The sequence below is a fragment of the Carettochelys insculpta genome, chromosome 6 (genome assembly GCF_033958435.1).
Source record: "Carettochelys insculpta isolate YL-2023 chromosome 6, ASM3395843v1, whole genome shotgun sequence".
Taxonomy (NCBI): domain Eukaryota; kingdom Metazoa; phylum Chordata; order Testudines; family Carettochelyidae; genus Carettochelys; species Carettochelys insculpta.
Genome location: NC_134142.1, coordinates 64,159,076 through 64,184,296, shown reverse-complemented (window position 1 = coordinate 64,184,296; position 25,221 = coordinate 64,159,076). Strand labels below are relative to the sequence as shown.

Genomic DNA, 25,221 nt, shown 5'->3' with positions numbered 1-25,221 from the left:
AGGAGGGGGCCTGCCTCTTTGAGTCCCATGGAGGGTCCTGAGACCCCTGGGGCTGCTCCTTCTAGGGTCCAGGGACGGTTTATGGGGACCTTTGGCTCTGACATGGTGCTCCTGGGTGTGGCTGCTAGCATGCTGGAGAGAGCCATGCAGCACCTAGCTGCTCCCATGTTCAGTTTCCTGCCATGGGGTTCTCCAGCCTCCCTGTGGCTTTGAGGCAGAAATCATAGAGTGCTGATGGCTGTGGACAGGGTGCCCACTAGGGCACGTGTGGCATTTTGGAGGCCTCTTCTGTCGACAGAAGGCCCTCATGTCCATACCTGCCTTTTGTCGATAGAGCTCGCTCAAAAGAGGCGTTCTTTTTCGTGGCGAGTGGAGTACAGCTGTCAATAAAACTGCTCCGTTTAGTTGATTTACTGTTGACAGAACACATTTTGCAATCTGGCTGTGGCCTGGGTTTTGTTGCCAAAATGGCTGTTTTGTCAACAAAACCCTGCAGCCTAGACATAGTCTTAAAGGCTAACAAATTTATTAGATAAGGAACTTTCATGGATAAGACCCACATCTGTCCAATAAATTGTAGACTATTGTATGATCATGCACTTTTCATCTGTTTGGTAATATCACACACTATTTTTCTTCTGTGAAGTTGGTCTTTTGTTTTTGGTATTTTAATTTTTTGGTTTCCTCTGAGATTATCTTTGCACTTGCTATATGAAAACTATATATTGCTATGCATTGAAATTGTCATCAAACTCAATTGTGAAAGTGTAAAATACAATTCCATACATGGAACGCTCTTCTGTTTTTTGTCAGCATTATTTTCATCTTCTGACTTAATGTTATCTGGTGGCGTACATTGACTTTGATGCCCTCATAATTCCCAGTTAGCAGTATGGAGTGACATAAATTGTTTTTGAAAACATTTTGAATTAACAAATTTTTTAATCCTCCTTTTTTGCATTATATTTTTTAAAAAATTGTGTGTCACCCAGGACTTATTTGGGTAGTGAGTATAGCCACAATCAGAGAGGATTGAGTGAAGTAAATGCAGCACCAAACTTGAAAAGTGTGGAAACTGCGAGGTAGACTGGAAGCAGAAGGTGATGTGATATAGATATAGATATAGATATAGGGGTGCGTGTGTGTGTGTGTGTGTGTGTGTGTGTGAGATGGGGGGAAGGGATGAATGGAGTTAGCTAGGTGACTGTAGGCAGAAGAGTTTGAATGAAGACATGTACAAGCCACAGGGAAGCAGAGTATGTTGCTGATGGGGGGGAAATGATGAGGAACTTAAATATTGAATCAGCGCAGAAGCAATAAGGAGAACCACAAATTATCTTAGAACTGTTCCTTCTCTTCTAAAAGAGCTGCTCCATAACACAACAGCACATCTGGATGAAAGGGTTAAATTTCTTTCTAGGGATAAGGTAGATATTTAGCTTGGAGTATTCTTTACCTATAAATAAAAGTCCACATTATTTCCTGGAAAAATATATTGTATTAATCAGCTGCCTTAAAAGATTGCTCACCTAAGCATCATGCCCTGTGATTAGTCCTTCCGCATTCTAGAAGCAGTAAGTCGAGTGGTGGTTACAGGTAGACATGAATTAAAGGGCATTGGAACTCTCTCTGCATAAAGAGAATACTGCTGACTACATATACTTCTGCTCCTGTGGGCTACGTCTACACATGAAGCCTACATCGAAGTAGCCTATTTCGATGTGGCGACATCGAAATAGGCTATTTCGATGAATAACGTCTACACGTCCTCCAGGGCTGGCAACGTCGATGTTCAACATCGATGTTGTGCGGCACCACATCGAAATAGGCGCAGTGAGGGAACGTCTACACGCCACAGTAGCACACATCGAAATAAGGGTGCCAGGCACAGCTGCAGACAGGGTCACAGGGCGGACTCAACAGCCAGCCGCTCCCTTAAAGGGCCCCTCCCAGACACACTTGCACTAAACAGCACAAGATACACAGAGCCGACAACGAGTTGCAGACCCTGTGCATGCAGCATGAATCCCCGGCTGCAGCAGCAGCAGCCAGAAGCCCTGGGCTAAGGGCTGCTGCACACGGTGACCATAGAGTCCCGCACGGGCTGGAGAGACAGCGTCTCTCAACCCCCCAGCTGATGGCTGCCATGGAGGACCCCACAATTTCGACGTTGCGGGACGCGGATCGTCTACACGGTCCCTACTTCGACGTTCAACGTCGAAGTAGGGCGCTATTCTGATCCCCTCATGAGGTTAGCGACTTCGACGTCTCGCTGCCTAACGTCGAAGTTAACTTCGAAATAGCGCCTGACGCGTGTAGCCGCGACGGGCGCTATTTCGAAGTTAGTGCCGCTACTTCGAAGTAGCGTGCACGTGTAGACACAGCTGTGGTGTTTTTTTGTTCATCTACCCATTGGACCTGAACCTGCTGTATGTTGTTAGTACAGTAAACCCTGGAGATATGCGTATTTGACGTGCATATCTCTCATTAGCGTGATTGGAGGGGAACCCTGGTAGCTCCAGCCTCAGGCAACCACCGAGGTGGTGGAGGGAGGAGATCTCCCCATCAAAGGGTAACAGAGCTGGCAGCAGTCAGCTCTTCCTCTAAGTGCAGCCACAGCGGGAGGGGAGGCGCTCCAGCCTCTGCCATAGCCCCAGCTCCAGCTCCAGCCTCCGCCTCAGCCGCCGGCTGCAACCAGCACCTCGGCCCCAACCCCCGTGAACTCAGCTCAACTCCACCCACTGTGTCTCTCTGCAGCCCTAACTCACCCCAGGCTTAATCCCCCTGCTCCCCTCCCACACCTCAACCCATCGCCCAAGCCCTCCTGACTTATGCAAATTTCGAGGTACCTTGGGGGATTACTGTATTTTTAGTCTTTTTCAAATGTATTCAGCAGAATCCTTTTTGTAGTTTTGAGAAAACTGATGATTAAATTTATCATTTGGGCTTCGGGTTTGTTTTTTTCCTGACACAGAACTTAGAGGCCTACAAGGTTGTTTCAAAATTATTAGCTTTGGAATAATATATTTTTAAAAAGTCAAGTTTGAAGCATTGTAAAAAGTGATGGGCCATATTGTTTGCTTGCTTCTCATGGCAGGCAAGGAACAAATGTCCACTTTCTTGTAAGTGGCTGGGTGCCAAGGACTCTATATGTGCACTAGTGGAAGAGCATTGTGTCAAGGCAGAAGAAAATGAAAAGTTATGAAATCTTAGTTATTTTGTCAAGTGGATTTTATAAGTATCTATGCCCTATTTGTACAGCTGTTACAATGCAAGTTTTTGGCACTATCTCTGACACATCTCAAAGCTAAGTTCTACTGTTGAATTTCTGCTAGCATCCAAGTATAATTTAGCAAGACTATCCAGGTCATCTTCCTTGAATGTAGTATTGCTTATCTATTTTGTCCTCCGATCTCAATCACAAGCCTTTCTCAGTGCAGTTTTTGGTGTACAAAAAATTGTCAGTAGTCTAAATTCATCATTTGGAAATGTATGCTGCATCTTCTCTTAAGAACTTTTGACTTTGAACACCCCACAATTGTCCCTGTGTACACCTGTCCTATATGGAAGGAGAAAGGTAACAAGCATACATAACTCTTTCTAGGTTGGGCATGGCCTGTGTGGATCTTCATTATAACATCTGAGGACTGCGGTTCCTTCTGTTTGCAGAATCACTTAAGTTAATTCACATTAAAAAAGTCTTTTCTGAAATACTGAGTGGAGGGCATCCTTCTAAAATTCTGTTCATTTCTCTCCAGAGTGAGAGTGCCTCAGATTCTTCATAGAGATTTAAGTGGAAAGGTGAAGAGCACTTCCGAAGAGCAAATTTTTGTTTCAATTGTTCATCTCTGATGGATGATGTAAAATCTTACAAGTAAATATTTGCCAGCTTTCAGAAGCTTTTAATGATCCTCTTTCTTTATTCGGGAGAAGATTTGCAACTAGTTAACAACTGTATACCTTACATAGACTAGAAGGGAGGTCCTCTTATTATTTTAAACTCTGCTAATGTGTTACAGCCTCACTTGGCCTCAGTTCAGTCTATGATTAAAATGCTTCCTGTGCAGGTCTTTAATGTCTTTTATTGACACTTCTAAATTCTTTGGGAGTGAGACAGGAAATGATAGATTAAGAATTCCAAGGACTTTTCCCCCTCATTGTACCTAATAATATAGAATTACTAGGCTGTTTAATAGCCAAAAGAACACTTATTTTTCTTTTGGCTCTTTTCAAAGAGTGGCAAATTACTAGGCTCTGGTAATTAGATATGACTCTAAAACGTTTGCCACTGAATTACAACTTAAGCAGCTAACACGTAAGAGTCAGAATTGTCTAATGGCTCCATTATACTAACTTTCTTTCATTCATCTATAAGCTGTGGTTTGAATCTCTTTCCAGAGATATGAGTTCAGTATTTTTCTTGTAGAATGTCATCTGCTTCTTTCCAAGATTGAGAATACCCTGGCCAAAATTATAAAAGAACATGAATACTACTGGATTCATTGGTTTTATCCTAACTGGGCACGTTTGATACTAGGTTCAGTGGAGGATCAGAAATCAACAAAAGCTTTTGTGGTCATCAGTGCCAAATTTTAAATAGGGTGAGTTCTCTGTTATGTGCAGGGTTTTTCTTAGTGCACAGATTCTTCAGGTATTTGAGCTAGTCCTATTATTTTCCACTGATAATTTTTAAGGTTTGTTGATTCAGTCTAGGTGATGTTTAAAATACAAGTGATAGGCAGACTGTTACATGAGAGCCTTACTGTTGCTGATATCAGTGGAGCTCAACCAGTGCAGTGTTAAGAAGTTGTAGGAAAAAGGCTGTTTAGAGAAAACCCAAGCATTAGAATCTATGGAAGCAGATGATGAACAAGAAAATGAAAATGAACATTAACAAGTTTTTAGAATGTATTGCCTCCACACAGCCAGATTTTTTCTAGGCTGCCAGAAAAGAGAGAGGGAGCATTCTGCATCCCTCTCTTGGCATATACTGTGCCAGTGTAATGTGGTGTTTTCTCCAAAGTGAATGGAACATAGGCAAAAGTGAAAATATAGTAAGAAAGATGCAGTGATGGACAATGGCATTCATTAATATGTGCTTGTTAGTAATGTTTACTTTTGTTTGTTTTCCTAGTCAAACTTTGCTATGGGACGTTTTCCCAGCACCTGTAGGAAGTGTTACATGCTGGATTTTGGCTTGGCACGACAGTTTACAAACTCATGTGGGGATGTCAGACCGGTAAGAATTATTTTCCCCACTGTTTTTGCACGTTTATTAATTTTCTGTGATGATATATGAAAATCTTTCTGGAGAAATATCTGTGTCAGACTGAACTGATACAGTATCTAATTATGATCTATTGCATAAGATCAAAGGATAAGAAGTGAGACAGAATTAAGGGTTCTTTCTTTGGTTTAAGATGCAGACTTATTGTGTGGACTCAGGATATACTTGAATGCCTCGTTTATCAATCATTCTTATCCAGCTGGAAAAGTGGGCAAAAATCATAACCTTGCTGAATAACAGATGTTATCAGAGCTAAACTTTTCATGGTAAATAGGTCACAGAAAATAGTACACAGAAGAAAAAACTCAAGCAGTATGTTAAAAATGTACAGTAATGTGGACAAGAAGGAATTGGGCAGAATGGTAAAAAGAAACACAATACAGCCAAGTTTAGTTATAATATTGCCATCACTAATACACTAAATTTCAAATATGAATTAGGAATCAGGAAATGACTGTGATTTAGGGGGATCATAGGAACAGGGATCTGAATGAACACATTGCAATAAGTACAGTAGAGCCTCCCTAATTCACTGTTGATTGGGAGTCCGTTGTAAATTCCTGAAATTTGCAAATTGGAAAGTAAGTGAATACGATTGATACATTATAAAATGTAGTTTGTGTTTAACTAGTTTTTGGTTTTAATGTTTATGATAACAATGATTAATGTAGTCAGTAGTATGTGGTATATTTTGTAGATGTAATGAAGTCTCAGTAATAGGAACATTCTCTATAGCATTTACAATTGAATCTTGGCTGAGAGGCAGCGGCAAGATGGCTATTTTTTATGTACAAATTCTGAGCTTTGTGGATTAGCAAAGTAAATTAGCAAGGTTCTGCTGTACTCTATTCCTTCAGTCATAATGCTGGACATTACAATGAAAACAAAGAGCAGGGGAGACCAACAGAATGGCTGTAGCTGTTGGAAAGGTGAGCAAGTAGTTTTTTATTTTCTTGAGCTCTTGTTTTTGTGTGTATGGTGTTTACGGTGGTTTTTCTGATGTGTAATTTTGAAATTAATCAGATTCTTTTGATTTTGTAAGTTCAAAAACATATATCCACCAATGGTAACATTTTCAGGAAAATTTAAGAGAAATACGGTATTTTCTGTAGTAAGCTGTTAACACATACTTGTTTCTTTAATAAAAACCTGTGTGTTGGCTTTGATTTTCATTGTAGTGCCCTGCAATATAAGTGAAGTAGTTCTTTAATGAAATGCCTATTTTCAGGCTTTTCTGATGGTATAATGCATATTGTAGTGAAGATACATTATCAGCAAGGAAAATGCATACTAGTTTTTGTTTGCACTTATCAGTCACTTGGGCCTTTATGTTAAATAGCAAGTTGTTTCTTCACTATCATATAGTTATTCTTCTGATTTTTGACTGGATTTCCTTACAGGTTTCCCTATATAAATTTCACTAATAATCTGGACATGTTAAAAATCCTCTAAAATTTAGAGCTGCTTTATATTTTAAAAGTGTAATAAAATGTACATAGTAGTGTACAGTACTGGTCACTATTAACATGAGAATGTAATAGTCAATAAGGCTACAGTGCCATTGTTCTTCAGCTTATGGAGTCTTTCAAACCTATCAGCTAGTAATAGAATTCCTACCATGACTATGGCAACCATTTTAGGTGTTGACAATTTTGTTTGTTATAGGTTCCATCTTTTAAATTTACTTTTAAAATTTTAGGTATGCTCAAAATATTCGGGGATATTTTCTGCTAGTATTTAATTTAACTATTTTGTGTGCTCTAATGTCCCCTTGACATTTGCCTCAGCTTTGGAACTGAGACACTTGCTTCAGTAAAAGTTGAATCATTTTAGCATTAAAAATACCTGTGTTGAGGACTCTTCATTTTACCTTACTGGGACATGAGCCTCTCAGTACTGGTCTGCCTCACAAGGTCTCAGAGAGCAAATGATAGGGTGTAGGTTGATGATGTGTTAGAGAGGTTTTAGCTGGGAGCTGTAGGTAATGACCAGTGGTGCTCTGTTGCATTCTTTGTTGGGTCTGTTCTGTAGTAGATAACTTCTGGGTACTTGCCTGTTTCTGTCAGTCTGTTTCTTCACTTCCCCAGGTAGATATTGTAGTTTCAAGGCTTGAGAGAGATCCTGTAGGTGTTTATCTTTGTGGGAAGGACTGGAGCAAATGTGGTTATATTTTAGGACTTGGCTGTGGACAGTGGATTGTGGGATGTGTTCTGGATGAAAACTGGAGGCGTGTAGGTAAGTATAGTGGGCAGTAAATTTCAGGTATAGGGTGATGGTTGTGACTGTCACTTACTTGCATTGTAGTGCCCTGGTTGTGGATCTTTTGTCTGGACATCTTCAATGTGATTTGCAATTAAGAAACATGATATTTCGCCTTTTGAATTAGATTATCCCAAATGACCTCAAGTCCATTTATAGCAGGCAAGAGCCGCTCTGAATGATTGTTAAGGCTAGAAAAAAAGAATTCCAAGGAGGCTTTCTTGGTGGATAAAAACTGTAGTATTTGATAGAATCCAGGAAATCTGTATTGTAATTATTAACTTTCTCTTCCTTCTATATATTCTCTTATCCACAACCTTCCTTCCCACCACATGCCTATTTTCTCGTACAAACAATCCTAGAGATTAGTCCCCAGGAGTTAGCAGACAGCAGTTCCTCACATAAACTGCTGAGGCGAAATGCACTAATGTGTAGCCATCTGCAGGGCCAGAGTATTAATGACATAGCCATTTGTCATCCTGATAATTAGTTAGTCTTTCCAGACTCCCTAACTCAGAAGCCTACCTTTTGATCTCCTTTCTGGGTCATTTATTCAGTTTGATTCAGACTTGCACTACAAAGTGTGATGTGACACTGAAATAGCTGGAGAGTTTTCCCATACTTGAAAATGGAGACATATTGCCACATACTCAGAAATTTTCACATGCTTGTTGTCTGTTTAAAAACCTAATGTAAAATGTTCTCCTTATCCTTCCTGATCCTGAAAACTTTCATTCATACCTCTCTCATCTCTGCTTATGGCTTTTCAATTTGAGTGATAAGACTTTCCTCCTGGTTTGTTTTTGACATAGCCTTTGTGCGCCTATTCTCCCATCTCTTCAGATCAACCTCTTTTTTCTTTTTATGACATCTAAGCGTTTCTCATAAAACAATGAATCCTATTTTCTTAGTTTCCTGTTTATTCCTTACAAATTTTTTTCATTACGCTTGTTATTCCACTCTCTAGTAAATGATCAGATACTTCTTGTAATCTTCTTTTTGTGTATTTGTATGTGTATTGAGTAATGTATTATAAAGTGTGATTTAAAAAAAACAGTAATTCAAAAATAAATGTTACAACATTGAAGAGAGGAGCTCTTGTATTTCATGTGACTCTCAGAATATTACTTTAAATTTAACATTTTCTTAGTGGACAGGGAAAGTGAACGTTTTAGAAAATTATGGAGAGGACTGTTGGTTGAAAGGCTATCTTCCTTGTATAGAAGTGTTTTGCGACTCTCGTTACTTAGCCTAAAATTTTTGTCTAAGGCTCAGTGTCTGAAATATCAGTAAAAGGAAGTGCATCCCTCTTGCTCACCCTTGGGACTCAATATGCTTATATTTGTTAGGTTATTAAATCAATGGAGACAATTTTTTCGTTTGTTCCAAGGCCTCCATTTAGGTTTGAAATTTAAACAGCTTTGGTTGCAATCTACTGTTTGTTGTAATATATCTCTACAATATTTTGCCTTATTTGGTTCAAGAGAAAAAAAGATGAAAACTCTTTTACAATAAAGAGGATCTAAATGATCATATTTTGAATGCTACAGATTAGAGTTGCTCTTGGACAGAAGGACTTGTCGTAAAATGGAACAAGACATTTTTCAGCCCGATTTAGAGATTAGTCCACCATGAAGCCTTGGGGGTTCCATGCCAGTCCCAAGCCTGGATAGAGGAGGACGATTGGTCAGATGAGTGTTGATGCGCTGACTGTGAAACAACAATATGAATGAAATCTGATGCCAGTATGACTAACTGACATAAGGTGCTGGCTTAGACATTGCTCACATAAACAAGGCCCATAGCACCTATTGAGTGATTGGGGTTGGGTTGGTAAGTTGGTTACCAAAAGAAAATTACAGCTAACACATATACTATCAACGTCCGAACACCAGTGCGATATACTTGGACTGGTGGAGATGTGTTGGATGGCATCAGGAGAAATGTGCGGTTGTGAAGTAATTTGGTCAGGAAACAAAACAAAGCATGAGGCAGGAGTCAGATTTCTTCTTAGCAAAAGAGCTAGAGGAACATTGTTAGGATGCAAATTGGTGAGGGTGAGAACAATGGTAGCAAGACTTGAAGCAAAACCGTTCAATGTCTTGGTCATTCCAGTGTGTGCACCCATGTTGGACTGTGTGGAGGAAGAGATTGAGCTATTCTAAACAGACTTGACAAAGACGCTGGAGGAAATACCAAGGAGAGATGTGTTGATTGTTGGAGGGGATTGGAACGCAAAGGTCAGAACAGATAACAAAGGTTGGGAGAGAGCCATGGGAAGGTTTGGGTATGGAGAAAGAAATGAATGAGGCAAGAAACTACTAGAGTTTGCTATGGAGCACGAGATGGTGATCTGCAACACAAGATTCCAACAAAAGTACTGTAGGAGGTAGACATGATGATCAAATGATGGGAAGTCCAAGAATGTGATAGATATGATTTTGATAAGAAGGAAATAGGTAACATCAGTACAAGAGTGCTGAACTTTCCAAGGAGCGGCTATAGACTCAGACCACTGTCTAGTGATTGCAAACATCAAGGTGTAACTTTAGAGAAATTATAAGACACGGTTTAAGAAAAGAAGAGATATGGTAAGGATAGGCAAGGAGGAAATAAGGAATGCATACAGAGCAGCACTTGAAGAGCAGATTAAGAATGCCGGCACAGAGAAAGACCTAGATAAGAGAGTCAAAGGGATAGCCACGGGGATAGAAGAGGCAATTGAGCAGACTGTTCCAGAACAAGAGAAGATCAATAAAAAGTGGATTACACAGGAGACGCTGAAGTTGGTCCAAAAGAAGAGAGCACTGAAGATCAGAAGGGAAGTTTCCGACAAGGTGGAACAGCAATATCGAGTGAAATGCAAAGAGGTATAGAAAGCTGCCAGAAAGGATTAGGCAAAATGGTTAGAGGAGCAGTATGAAGATATAGAGAGGTATTATGGCTAGTGTAAGACTAGGGAGGTGTACAGGATGATCAGGAATATTAATAAGAAATGGCAGCTGAAGCACATGGTGATCAGAGAGGAGAATGATGAGGTGCTCGTGAACCAAGGAAAAGGTTGAGCAATGATGGACAAGATATTTCACCAGTCTGTACAAAGCACAGTTGGACCTGGGTGTCTCCGAGGGTCTGATTGAAGAACTGAAAGATATTTCTGCTGAGCATCAAGAGCAAGACTAATATTTCAAAGGAGGAAGTTGAAAGAATAGTGAAAAGACTAAAGAACAAGAGCCCTGGAAGTAAGATCATGGGAGAGATGATTAAATACAATGGAGAAAGTATGATTCAGGAAAAACACTGCCTACGTAATATAGCATGCAAATAAGTGAAGGCACCCAAGGAATGGACAAGATCTGTGCTAGTGACAATACACAAGAAAGGAAGTACATTCGAGTTCAAGAACTGCAGAATAATTGCCCTATACAGTCATTTAGGCAAGGTGCTGATGATGTTACTGACAGAGACACTGAGACTGCAGATAGAAGAACATCCAGCAGATGGACAAGTGGCATTCAGGAAAGAGAGAAGTATCATACAGCAGATATTGACACTAAGATTGATAGCAGAGAAAGCTCGATGAAAGAACAAAAACATTTACAATTGCTTTGTTGATTTTCAAAAGGCATTTGACAGTATCGATCAGAAAGTGATTTGGGCAATGTTGGAGTCATATGGAGGGCATAGCAGACTGACACAGTTGTTGAAGGATATCAGTGACTGTGCAGAGGCAGTGGTGAGAATGTGTGGAGAGATAGGCAGTTGGTTTAGAGCAGACGTGTCCAGCCCACGGGCCGCATGCGGCCCTGGACAGCTAGTAATGCAGCCCCACAAGATCATAAACTTTTAACATTATTATGTGATTTATATACATTAACTATATTATATACTTTATATGCGGCCCAAGACAATTCCTCTTCACTCAGTGCAGCCCAGGCAAGCCAAAAGGTTGGACACCCATGGTTTAGAGCAAGTAGAGGTATGAGGCATGATCTAGACTAAGAAAGACATAGTGACTAGACTAGCGAAGGCAACAGTGAGTTTTAAGGCGATGGATAAGATACAGAAAAGTAAAATGATTAGTTTAGGAACAAAGTTGAGTGTCTTGAAAATGTGTATTCAGCATTATGTTGTATGGATTTGAGACATAGGTGATTAATGAAAGATTTGAAGAGAAGGATATTGGCATTTGAGAGTAGTTGTTGTAGAAAGATCCTGATAATAGGATGGATACAGAAGATCACCAACAAGGAATTATATAGGAAGATACAGCCGAAAGAGGACCTGCTGCAGAAGGTTATAGAACAGAAGTTACAGCTGTTTGGGCATATCTCTAGAATGAACAATGAACAAAAAGTCAAGACCCTGGTATGTATTGTAATGTGCAGCTCAAATAGGAGAGGCAGACCCCACAGAGAATGGGTAAATGATATAGTGGATTGGTGCGGAGCTAGTCTGCAGAAACTAAGCCACTCCACAGTGGAGAGGGAAAGATGGAAGTAAATAGTGAGGGAAGCATGAAAGTAAATAGTGAGGGAGGCATCTGACATCAACAGGCGCTGAGCCCATGGTTGATGATGATGGTGATGATATTACTTTCCTTGAGAGATGGATAATTTTTTACTACTCTCTTGGCTTTTTGTGTGTGAGTTGATTTTGTTCTGATGAGAAAATAGTCTTCCTATCTTACTGAGTTTATAATTATTAGGGACTGTTTGCTTAATAGTAATGAGTCAATCTTATGCACATGAGTTAACTCTGAGATCAACATACATTGTATTTTTGTAGGGCTGTGAAAGAGGGAAGAGATGTACATAACAGCTCCATTACTGGAATGGCACTGAATCAGCTGTGCTTAACAGAGCACAGGCATGTGAATAGCTTTCCAGGTTATTTTTTATATTTTCCACTTCTTTTTAATTTGGTGAACCTTGTTTTTCTTTTCCTAAACACTCTGAAAGTCCTGCACTGATATATTAGGACAAATCATAGCACTGTCAGTAGTTTTTATTTAGGATGCACGTGTAAATATTATGCCATACTGAAGTCTAAGTATCACCATTCTCAACCTCACACTGCCTATGCGATTTACCTATTTGTGCCATATCATGTAGAACTCATGTTCAGTTGGAGAATTAAAAAAAAAAAAAAAGGGAACACCCCTACAGATCCTTGAAAAATATCCTCCTGTTAACATGTGGTTTGTTATTTATGCAATATGATTTTGGTCATGTTTAATTTATTTCTTCATGTGAACATACATAGAGATCTCATAGGAGCACTCTCAATGTGTTTTAACACCAGATGCTATTATATGTTACACATGAAAATGATTGTTTCACTAAACGTTTGCTTCAGTTGAGGATCCAATACATAATCTTTTTTGTGAAAAATTATATTAAATGTGTATGTGTACATATGTATCATTGTGATAATTATATCCATGAGAGAGAGTCCTGTGTTTCAGTAGATATATAATAAACTCCATATATTTTGCATCTTTTGAGCTTTCACATGCTTCTAAGTACTCTTCTTTTGCAGTAGTGAAGCCATCCACTGCCTATTATTTAAGACATAATGTCATGTCACAGCCAAGTCCTTAAAGTTTGCAAGTAAAAAGTCTCTAGTAAGAAGTTAAATTTGAGTCCGTGATTAAATGTACCTTTTTGATATTTGAAGCAAAAATGGTTTTGAGTTCTTTCATTGCTGTCAGGGCAGTGATGTGGGAGCAGAGTTATGATTATTTGACTGACATTATGTGAGTATTTGCATACTTTCCCTGGTTTGGAAGTTGTGATCAATGTGTACCTTTTTGGATTTCTGGCCTTTTGTGTGTGTGTGGGGGGTCTGTTTAAACATTTTTGTAATATGCCATCCAAGAAGGGTTGTGGCACTTGTTAGATTTTTGACTGGGAATCTTTGAGGGTGCACATCTGGAACGTTTGCTTTTAGAACAACCTGGAAATGCACATTGCTTTATGGTGGAATAGTAATTATAAGCATTAAGGCTTTCACAAAAAATATCTAACAATGTCTGAATTTCACCTAAATTACGAATCCATTTAAATCCAAAGGAAACATATTAGCTAACAAAGTCATAAAGAAACATTCACTCTGTACTGTCTAGGGATTCAACAGGGAATTGAAGAATACCACAGTAACAAAATTCTCAGCTCTGACACCTGCTAAATCGCAGAATCTTCCGGCAAATACTGTAAATGCTGATCCTTACAAAAAGGCACATGAGAAGACAGCTGTGAACATAAATGTTTGGATCTTTTTAATCACTATGGAAGCAATTAAACATCTGCACACATGAGATTTGTGAACATGTTATATTCACAGAATCACAGAATCCTAGGGCTGGAAGGGACCTCAGGAGGTCATTTAGTCCAGCCCCCTGCTTCAAGCAGGATCAACCCCCACTAAGTCATCCCAGCCAGGACTGTGTCAAGCTGAGACTTAAAAACCTCAAGGGATGGAGAATCCACCACTTTTCTAGGCAGTGCATTCCAATGCTTCACCACCCTCCTGGTGAAGTAGTTTTTCCTAATATCCAACCTACACCTCCCTTCTTCAACTTCATACCAGTACTACTTGTTCTGCCATCTGACACCACTGAGAATCGTTTCTCACCCTCCTCTTTATATCTCCCTTTCAGGAAGTTGAAGGCTGCTATTAAATCACCCCGAAGTCTTCTCTTCTGTAAACTAAACAAGCCCAAATCCCTCAGCCTCTCCTCATAGGTCTTGTGCTTCAGTCCCTTAATCATTTTTGTTGCCCTCTGCTGAACGTGCTCCAGCAAATCCACATCCTTTTTATACTGGGGGTGTGTGTGTCCAAAACTGGACACAATATTCCAGATGTGGCCGCACCAGTGACGAATAGAGGGGAATAACTACTTCTCTAGATCTGCTCAAAATGCTCCTCCTAATGCACCCTAGTATGCCGTTAGCCTTCTTGGCTACAAGGGTACACTGTTTACTCATATGCAGCCTTTCATCTACCATAACCCCCTAGGTCTCTTTCCATCGTACTGCTGCTGAGCCAGTCAGTCCCCAGCCTATAACAATGCTTGGGATTCTTCCGCCGCAGGTGCAGGACTTCACACTTCTGCTTGTTGAACCTCATCAGATTCCTTTTGGCCCAGTCCTCCAATTTATCCAGGTCCCTCTGGATTCTCTCTCTACCCTCCAACATATCTACCTCTCTCCCTAGTTTTGTGTCATCTGCAGGTGTCTGCATAAAAAAAACAAATGCAATTTACCTTTGTTCATTGCTCACAGGGGATTTGAGCTTTGGAGTATCTCCAGTAAATGAGCTTTTATCATCAATTTTAAATGTTTGTTCACTTGAGTGCAGATACTACTCCAGAAATATACTGTAGAGGTTTAGAACAGACTCAGTATTTAAGGCACAGAGAACTTGAATATTGAGTCTGTTCTGGTATGGCTATGATCTGAAAAAGTGGGTCTGTCCCACAAAATCTCATCACCTAATAAGTTATTTTGTTAGTCTTTAAATTGCTACTGGACTGCTTTTTTGTTTTGATAGTATATAGACTAGCACAACTATCTCTCTGTTACTATGCAGAAGTTTAGTTTACTTAAAAACTTAGAAAGTGACTTGAGGAGATAGATGAGAAAGAAAGTAATTGGAGAGCTGTTCCAGTTAAATATTCTTATGAAAAATCACTTTTCTAATATTACATTCAGTTGTTAGAGAAAATATAACTAATGGCGTAGGGCCTTTTTGTTCCTCATGTAAACACACAGACACAAAGCAATAAGACCTTGTAATGTATATGCAGTCTTATGATTCTGCTACAACTTCACTTTCCTAAAATATAGAAATTACCATAATCCAGAGTTCTTTTGGGTTTATAGCAATTTTCTCTAAATAATAATCAAGAATAAAAGCAGATTATCTGCATTATTTAGCAGTGAGACACAAGATTACTACTACTACTTAACCCTTGTACTCTGCATGGATCATAGGTCATCTACAAGTCTCCTCCACTTCACTCTATCTTGGGACAAAACTTCTAGCTAGCTCCAGGAGTCCTTCAGTCCCCGTAGACCTTTTCCACCTTGTCCAGAGTCTAACTCTTTTAAGTTTTCCTTGCGGGTTCCATCTGAGAGCTTGATGGACTGTGCTGGATGATGGTTTTCTGAGAGTGTGGCCTAACCATCTACACTTTCATCTCTTGATTTCAACGTCAATTGGTTCTTGTCCTGCTCCATTCCAAAGCTCCTTGCCATTTGATGTGAAGGATGTACCACAGGCATCTGTTCATGAATGTCTGTAGCTTGTGATGTGAAGACTTCAGTATGCCAGGTCTTGCATCCATACAGGAGCACACTCTTCATATTGGTGGTGAAGATCCACAGTTTTGTCTTCACAACATAATATTTTTGAACTCCATATGGGATAGAGAGTCTTGAATGCAGCTGCTGCTGAGCTGTTGCTTTCCCGATCCTGGCAGTGATATCCTTATCTGTTCCTCCATCTGTTCCCATAATACTCCCCAAGTAGGTAAACTGAGCCACATCTTGCAGGTCGTCTCATCCCAGTGTGATGGTGGTGGTGTTGAATTGGTTGATCCTCATTATCTTGGTCTTTCCCTTGTTAATGCTCAGTCCAGTCACTGAGGCAGATTTGCCTCGTGTTGTGACCTTTTCTTTCATGCTTTCATGTTGGTGTGAAAGGAAGGTGACATCAGCAAAATCAATGTCTTCTACCTGTTTGAAAAGTGTCCACTGAATGCTTTGTAGATGGCCATCTGTTGTCCTGTTCATAATCCAGTCCATTGTAATCAACAACAGGAAATGTGACAGTAGGCACCCTTGTTGCACTCCCGACAGTATGCTGAAGGATTCTGTCAAGACACCATTGGAAAAACTTGGCATGTCGAGGGTTCGTAAGTTGAATGAATCAAGTTAGTAATTTTGGATGGGATGCCATGGTGTTACAGCAGTTTCTGCAAAGAGTCTCTCTCAGTGCTGTCAAAGGCTTTTTTAAAATCTATTAAGGTTATGTACAGCGAGGAATTCCACAAAAGTGACTGTTCTATGATAACTCTGAGAGTTGCTATTTGGTCAGTACAGGATCTCTCACCTGGAAGCTGGCCTGTTCTTCACTGACCTGCCTGTCAATTTCTGTCTTCATTCTCTCCAAGAGAATCCTATTGTACATTTTTCCTGGCGTAGACAGTTCTTGCGTTCCTTCAGGTTGCCTTTCTTTGGAAGCTTGATAAGGTAGCCATGTTTCCAGCCTTGTGGGATCTCTTCAGTGTCCGAAAAATTCCCACATAGATTATATATCACATTGACTGATGTCTCACTGCCTGCCCTGGTTGCTTCTGTTATGCTGTTGTGCGGGCCAACTGCTTTGCCGCTTTTCAGATGGCCAATGGCTTTTCTGATTTCTTCTTTCTTTTCTTCTGTTAATTTGCAGCAGTATCTTTGCAGATATTAACTCCAGAGGTTCCATGTGGGCAGGACGATTCAGTAGCTCTTCAAAGTGTTCCTTCCATCTACTGACCTACTCATTAAGATTTGTTGGCACATGTTCCTCCTTATCTTGTACTGGCTGATTCACTGTATGCCATGACCCAGCTAGCTTCTGTGTGATGGTATAGATCTCTTTCAGGTTTCTCTGTCCTGCAGCTTATTCATCTTGTTCTACAAGGTTTTCCTCAAAGTTCTTCTTGTCCTGTTTTACAGCCTTTTTAATTTCTTTGTTGGCTTCTGAATACAGTCTCTGAGCTTCCACCTTGGTTGCTCTTGTTTTGCTGTTGTTGACTGCTGCTTTTCTGTCCTTTCATTCCTTCACTTTTCTGAGAGTTTCTGCTATGATCCTTTCTTTGTGATGCCTTGTCTTCTTTCCCATTGTTTTATTGCAGGTTTTATTCCACACTTTTTTGTTGTGTTCCCATATTTGTTCCACAGTAACATCACTTGGGATGAGGTTTGCCAGAAGTGCCCATCTGTTGGACAGCTTCACTTAGAAACTGGCTCTTGTCTCTAAATCCTTCAGATGCTCAGTGCTGAATCTCAGTCCCATCTTGGTCACTTGTGGTGAACCTCTTGAGCTTGAACTTGAGTTTTACTGTGACCAAGTAGTGGTCTGTACCTACATCTGCTCCTTTTTTAGTGTGGGTGTCCTGCTGCATCAATCTTCTGAAAGAATTGCTGATACAGATATTATCAACCTGGTTTTCTGACTGGTGGTCCAGTGAAACCCAAGTGATTTCTTTTGTGTGGAAAAACACTATCACTTCTCACGAATCCATTGAAGGAACAAAAGTCACTGAAGTGCTCTCCATTTTCATTCATGTTACCTAGGCTTTCTTTACCCATGGTCTGTTCCCTGCCTCTGTGCTTCCAATTTTCGCATTGAAGTCACCCATCAAAATCAATATATCCTTCTTTGCTTTCTGGTTCACCAGACTTTGTAGTTTCTTGTAGAAGTTTTTCTCAGCTGCTTCATTGATTGGTACATAACATTACACAATTAGTACCTTTTGCACATTCGTGTAGAATCTGGCTGTGATGATGTGTGATGATATTGCTGTCCACTCCATTAAAGCACCAGATGTCTTTCTTGATAACATAAGCCCACAGCTTCTGTATGTGGCGCTCCTTCTTCTTCATGTCCTGAATAGAAGAGGGTTTCACCTGTTGCCAGGTGTAGCAGCCCAGATTGTGTCCATCTTGGCAGCTTCCTTTTGGCTTTACCTGCCATGCTTCATATTCAATTTGAGCAGATTGTTAACTCCTCCCAAGACTTGTGTAGTTCTAGGTTTCTTTGTAGATGTTCCTGTAACTTTTTTTTTTTTTTTTAATGCATAGGGTGGTTAAGGCTAAGCCAGCCCCTTTTATCTTGGGATGCAAATTTATTTGGTCTCTACCTTTTGACCTGTCCAGTTTGGGTGACCCTTCCAGGAGTTGTAGCTCCTGCTGGCATAGTTCTCTGTGTCCTTGAGACACACAAGCCACCTCACCACAACAGGAATGGACCATGAGGTAGAAATACAAGGCTGCATCCTGCTTATTTTTATTCATTTTCTGTGCCTTTATTCTGTACCTTTTTAATAGATTCATGCATATGAGAATGCCTGAATGACACACCACACTTTGTGTCCCTGTTCCACCTTGTGCATGCGCGCGTGGACACGGACAGACAGAGAAGGAAGAAAAAAGTACTTTCAAAAGTCACATTAGGCATTATGGCAGAAAAACTGGAATCATAACTTATAAAGAAATGGGAAAAGAAAACACACATACTAACTGCTTTGAATGAGAAGATCCGAAGCATTATAGGCATCATGGCAGATTCAGCAAAAAGGGTTAGCCTCATCTCTAATAACATTGAATTTATTCCCTTAAACTTGTATGATAAGTAGGTTTTTTTAATAAAAAGGAGAAGATTTATACTGGGCACAGGCTGTTATATTCAAGTACTGATTAGAGATGGATTATATTTATGTACCTGAGGCAGGAGAGAATTGTCCTAGGAAGACTTGAATTGTTCATGTCTTTGTATTCACTCATATTAAAGAGGCTTTTGCTTTTAATTTCAATAATATATTTGTATTTCTTTTATAAATGAAATCTTGATCCAGCTGGAATTTAGTAATATGAAATTCAATAGTTTATTACAAGGGAAAATTCTCCAAATTGTTTTTAAGAATAGACCTTGGTTCTTGGTTGAAATGTAGTTTTACTTGCAACATTAGCCATTGAACACAGGATAATAACATGGTAGTATGTCAGCTAAAACTATCACCATGTGTTGGAGACTTGCACATATTCAAGGACCTGACTTGCTGAGATGTTGAATCCCTACAACTCTAATCCAAATTGAGTTGGGAGTGATGATGCTCAACAACCCTGGAACTCAGGGTCCATAGAGATGTATGTACAGGTTTGTACGCAGGAATTTCTGGAGGAGGGGTACTTTTTTTGTAAATGTGGATCACATTTTTTTAACTATAAAGGAGTTCAAGATAGTCATGGAGTGAGTGGACATAAGAGAAGCAAATGAAAAAATTGAGTGGAAAAAGTGATTGGTAAAATGATTTTGTTATAACATAATAAAACTGTTTACAATAATAAAGGTTTTGTAGAAAAGCCGTCTTGGATCTTGCTGTTGTATCACAAGTGAAAAGCAATATTACATAATATTCCATTCTTCATCTTCAGAGTTTTTCAGTTAAGACTGTATATAAGCTAATAATAATGAAATAGTTTTTAGGTAACAGCAAGCTTTTCTCCATGACAATAATTTTACAGTAGTGCCTAAGACATGTTTGTAGTTAGTTTCCTGTTGCTAGCATCCAGGGGCAAGCTGGAAAATGTAGTCCCTTCCCTGCTCCAGGGCGAGCACTCTAGACAGGGAGCTGTCCAAGGAATTTGCAGCTCCCGGGTTGCCTTGGGTTCCGCTGTCATGCCCTTCAGGCTTGCCTTGTATAGCACAGCAGGAAGGAAGGGAGAGAAACTGTATTGCAGGGGAGTGCATTTGTACCCCTCTGCATATACAGGCCTGATGCAGCATAGGTGTCACTGCTATGCTTAGATTGATGAAAGCAACACTAACCACTCATGGATTTCCCTAGCTGAGGAGCACAGCTGTAGTAAATATTTAAATTGCTTGGCAAGCTTATTAGACATGTTATCCCTCTGCCCCCAGCATGTGTCTGGATAGCCAAAATGTACAAATATTGCTTACATCAAGAACAAAATCTTAGGAAGGCCAAAAGAAATAGTGAACAGACTTTTTTCTCTACTTGTTGCATGTAGTCAAAATGCTGGTGTTTTTAGTCAGCTCAGGAATACAGAAACGTAAGTCATTGAGTTTTTTATGCACAGAAAGATTACACCTGTAATGCAAAAGCATGCAATGCATTTTCTGCAGTGAACGACAGGGTTAAAGCTAAATTCATACTTTTAGAGATCACAGAGAAGTACTAATTCACTAAGACAATAAGTGCATGATTGTTACAAGCACAGTATTAAACTGTGAGCAGATTGAGAAATCAGCATTACCCATTTGTAACAGAGAACTGTTCCAATTGTTAATCCTCTAGATTAAATTGAAACAATTGGCTAAAAGATGTGAACTAGTCCCAAAGGCTGTTCTTCAACACCTCAACAAGAATGTGGAAAGTAATTTCCTTCAGGATACAGGTCTTTGTCATATTGTTGCATGTGCTTTGCTATGGATGTTTCATCCTGGTGACATCTTGTCAAACAGCATCTTGTTGCTGACATTTACTTTTATAGTCTTGTCAGTAATGCGTTGACACTCAACAGTACATAGCACAGTGGTATTTATAATGCAGAATTACATGATCACATCTGATGTGGTGTTTATCTTATTTTCACTTGTAAATTCTCTCAGTTCACATAACTTAACATCTTTGCCATTAGTGAGGCATTTAAGTTACTTTTTTCAATTTCCCTTTATACCCACGTCCTCACCAAATTATATCACTTCCTCACCAAAGCCTACCCATTCACGTATCTCTAAAATTCATCCCTTTCTTCCCTTCTTGCTGACAATCAGCTCATCCATATTATACGTATTTTTCACTTCCTGTACTACAACCTTCTCCACTTCCGCTTCCCTTTCACCCATCATCCCAGAGGCAGTGGTGAGCAGGGGCCATGCATTATAGGCAGCATAGTTTGCATGTTATGTTGCAGAGTGGTACTATTGGACTCCTTTTGGGGCTGGCGATGGTGCCACAGCTGCCAAATTTTGTACAAGTCCATTGGAGGCTTTGTGCAAATTTAATTAGGATGGTTCTGAGGTTACATTTGGCGAGTTTGCAGGGTTGTATGTGTAGGGGGTGTGTTCTGAACCTGAAAGTATTAAGTGGGTGATGGTTCAAAATCGAAGTAGTTGTTTAATAGCTGCCAAATTCTGTATCGTTTTATGATATATTATGCACATTTAATTGTTTAACTAATATATAATGTATTTTGTATATAACCATAATTTGCATATTTATATACAGAACACTTTCTCAAGTACTGAGAGAGAGAGGAGATGGCACTGCACAAAATTTGCCAGTTATGCTTGGATGTATCTGAAAGATAGAAATATGTTCTCTACAAATGCTATGTAAATATGGACCAGACCCTTAGCCCTTTTAAAAATTGTGTCTATGCTTCTCTAGTGGACAGTCCTCTGAGAACTGGCTCCAATACACCAGATTTCTACCACCTTTCCCACATCCTCCTTCCCTGTGTAGATGATGGTAAGGGATGTGGGTAGAACAGATATGTTTTTGAAATCTCTACCAACATAATGGCCCTGAGGGAACTTTTACAGACTGGGACAATATAGGACAGCCATGTGGCTGCTTTAAGTTGTATCAGTGGCTGAACTGATCCTTGCTCACGCAAAGGATTTGTGGGGCAGAAAAGTGGCAAAACATTATGTCTACATCTACACTAGAAGCATCTGTTGACAGAAGTGTCTGTCAGAAGAGATTTTCCAACAAAACTGCTCTCAGCAGATCGTGTCTACCCATAAAAGCATATCCATCTTTCAATGTTCTGTTGATGGAAAGTGGCCACATACCCCAGCTGCTTTATCAACAGAACAGGCCCTGGAAGCCTGTCAGACAGAGTTGCCTGGCAGATCCATCTTTCAATCCTCTCTGTCGACAGAAAGTGGCCACACACCCCAGCTGCTTTATCAACTGAATGGGCCCTTTGGGGACCTCTGGCTAGGCTCGCCCTTAAAGAGTCACCCTGACCCACATTCCGTGCCCATGCCATGGCTTGCGTACCTCCTTAAGCAAAGCAAAGCTGTTGCAGGGCTTGCTAGCCATCTGTAAGAGACCCAGGTCCCCCCCCACACACATGTATGGCCCTCAGCGCTATCCATGGGAATGGGTACTGATGGTCACCTGAGAGCATGCCCGTGAGATGGGAGCTGTGGTCCCTGGTAGTGTGTTGGGCCAGGGCCCGTGTGGCTGGTCTGCTTGCAGCTGTGGCAGGGTCAGGCCCCACTCTTGGGGTGTGCATCATTCAGGGTACTTACTCGATGGTCCCCTGAAAGGGTCCAGTGATGCCCTGGACAACGTGGCCTGGCTTGATAAGATTGAACCAAGGATGATCACCAAGGTGCCATCTGTGGATTCTGGGTCCGAGGTCAGCTACAGCCTGGTGTGGTCCTGGGCTGGTGCCCCTCCAACTGCAGCTCCATCTTTGGGGGGCATTGGGGCAGCCTCCACTGTGGTGTGCACAGGGTTTTTGGTGGGGGGAGCTTTTTTCAGACTGCAGCATGCTGTGCAGCTCTTTATAATTGGGTAGGTTGCAGAACCTGCCCCCGGGTTCTTGGCCACATTCCAGGCCCTATCATCATCTTGCCACACCTCCTTGGCCTTGGCCCAGGCCCAGACCTGCTCCATGGTCCAGACAGGGTGACCATAGTCTTGGAGTCTGCTGGCCATGTGGGTATAGCCAGGGGCATTCTGCCTCTTGGCTGCAGGACCCTTGAGGATATCCTCATCAGCCCAGAGGGTGATGAGGTCCCAGGTCTCAGGTTCTGTCTACGATGGATTCCTTATTTTTGTTGCCTGGGTGGCTCCTGGGACCCCTCCAGCTGCTCTCTTGATGACCCCAGGATGTCATGGGGCTTCTGGCTCATTGCCATGTCCTGGGAAGATGCTGTGGAGTGGCTGAGAGGGCGTGGGTGCAGACTCTGTGTTTCTGGGCTGCTTGCACACACTCTGCTTCCTGCCGTAGGGTTTCCGGTGCTCCCTGCACCTTTAAGTGTGCCTGGAGGTTGAGAGTATAGGGCTGTGATTGCGGTGGACAGGGCACCTCCTGACTACAGCTGGCTGATGCCATGGAGGACCTCTTTGTTGACAAAAGGGGCCCCTGGAGCATCTGCATGGCTTTTTGTCAACAGAAACCATCAACAAAGGCATTATTCCTCATTGCGGAGAGGAACATTTATCCACAGAAGTGCTGAGTTTTTCTGAGACGGTCAACAAAAGGCATTTTGTGTGTAGACGCTTTGTGAGTTTTGTCAACAAAATGGTGATGTTGCGGGACGCGCAACGACTACACGGTCCCTACTTCGACGTTGAACGTCAAAGTAGGGCGCTATTCCTATCCCCTCATGGGGTTAGCGGCTTCGACGTCTCGCCGCTTAACGTCGATGTTAACATCGAAATAGTGCCCGACACGTGTAGCTGTGACGGGCGCTATTTCGAAGTTAGTGCCTCTACTTCAAAGTAGCGTGCACGTGTAGACACGGCTTATTTGTCCTTTCTGCACTGTTAAGAAACTGGAGCTTTTATATTATTGAAGGGGTATTCCTGGAAATGCAATGAGTTTTCTGGGCAAAACAGATAAGTACCATTATTTATTGGGAGAATTTGAAAGATTGCTAGAGGTTTTTATTATAAATAATAAACAGATTATAGATAAAAATACCTATTTTAATTCACATGTGTCTGTAAGTCTCATTTCCATTATGAGGAATTGATTCACTTATTTTAGGGAAGAATTTGTCTGAAAGATTTCTTCAATGTTATAAGTTCAGATTAATTGTTAGTGTTACTGTTGAATTTGAAAGTTATAAATGTGAAATAGAAACTGAAAGAGAATAATGGACTGAGAGGCTGGAATATATACAACACATTACTATTTCATGATGAGGCCAAGACTTTTAAAACACAAACACTTAAATCCATATTTAGGGAGCCCCTGGAAGTTGCAGGTGATCAACCCATTTGACAACCAGACCTCTTGTATTTATTTAAAGTTAGGTGTCTAGATTTGAGTATTTTAACCTGAGACTTTTTATAGCTAGAAGTAGTAAAAAAGAATCCATTAACATTATTTTAATCTCTATACATCTAAAAAAGATTAACTTTTTCTTTATTTTAAAATGACCTTCAGCATGATATCTTTTCAGCTGAATGTTACAGTATCTGGATGGTAAATTGCTGCAAAACACCAATACAGTAGAACCATTGGTTCACTGAGACTAAAAAGTAGTAAATGAGGTATTCGAATACTTGAAATGCTATTTTTTAAATATACATGTTGAACCCTTCTGTCTGGCACCCTTGCAACCTGGCTGGTGCCAAAGGAGAGAATTTGTCAGACCACAGGAGGTCATTATGGTCTAGCAGCAGCATTACCAATGCTTCTACTGCTTACTAGGCTCTTGGAAGACATTTAGGATTCAATTAGAGCTAAATAACAGCACAGAACACGGAGAGCTAGGACTGGCGGCTGTAAACAAACTTTATGGGACCACAGGAAAATTGGCCATGCTCGTGATCAGTGGTCCTCTGACTAACTAAAGTTATGCCAGATTAAAGATATTGCTGGATGAGAGAGTGCCTGACTAGAGAGGTTCAGCCTTTAATATGTTGGAATAATATCTTCCGGGTAGGAATTAACTTTTGTGCTGTGTGTGTATAGCACCTAACACCCTGGTGTCCTTGTCTATCACTACGATGCTTAGGTGCTGTGGTAATATAAATATTGAGTAGGTGTCCCTCAAGCTGGAGTCTGGGAACAATGTGTCATAGATTGTTAAATCTGGGTTTTTGTGTGCTTTTACCTGGTATACTGAAATAAACAGCATTTCTCATACTGAGCATTTCTCCTCATATTGTTCAAGCCTTAATCAGGGGG

The 25,221-nt window shown here is 40.6% G+C and overlaps 1 protein-coding gene and 1 long non-coding RNA gene across 6 annotated transcripts in view; one reads left to right on the top strand and one right to left on the bottom strand.

The window, feature by feature from the left end:
- The window catches only part of TTBK2 (tau tubulin kinase 2), a 155,128-nt gene that overhangs the window by 81,411 nt on the left and 48,496 nt on the right, over positions 1-25,221 (top strand). For all 5 annotated transcript variants that reach the window (XM_074997082.1, XM_074997083.1, XM_074997080.1 and 2 more), the window contains exon 6: positions 5,135-5,239. In XM_074997082.1, the coding sequence (XP_074853183.1) occupies positions 5,135-5,239 (105 nt within the window). The remainder of the gene's footprint in view (positions 1-5,134; positions 5,240-25,221) is intronic.
- LOC142014478 (uncharacterized) overlaps positions 1-25,221 on the bottom strand; it is a 74,772-nt gene that overhangs the window by 17,225 nt on the left and 32,326 nt on the right. The window lies entirely within an intron of this gene.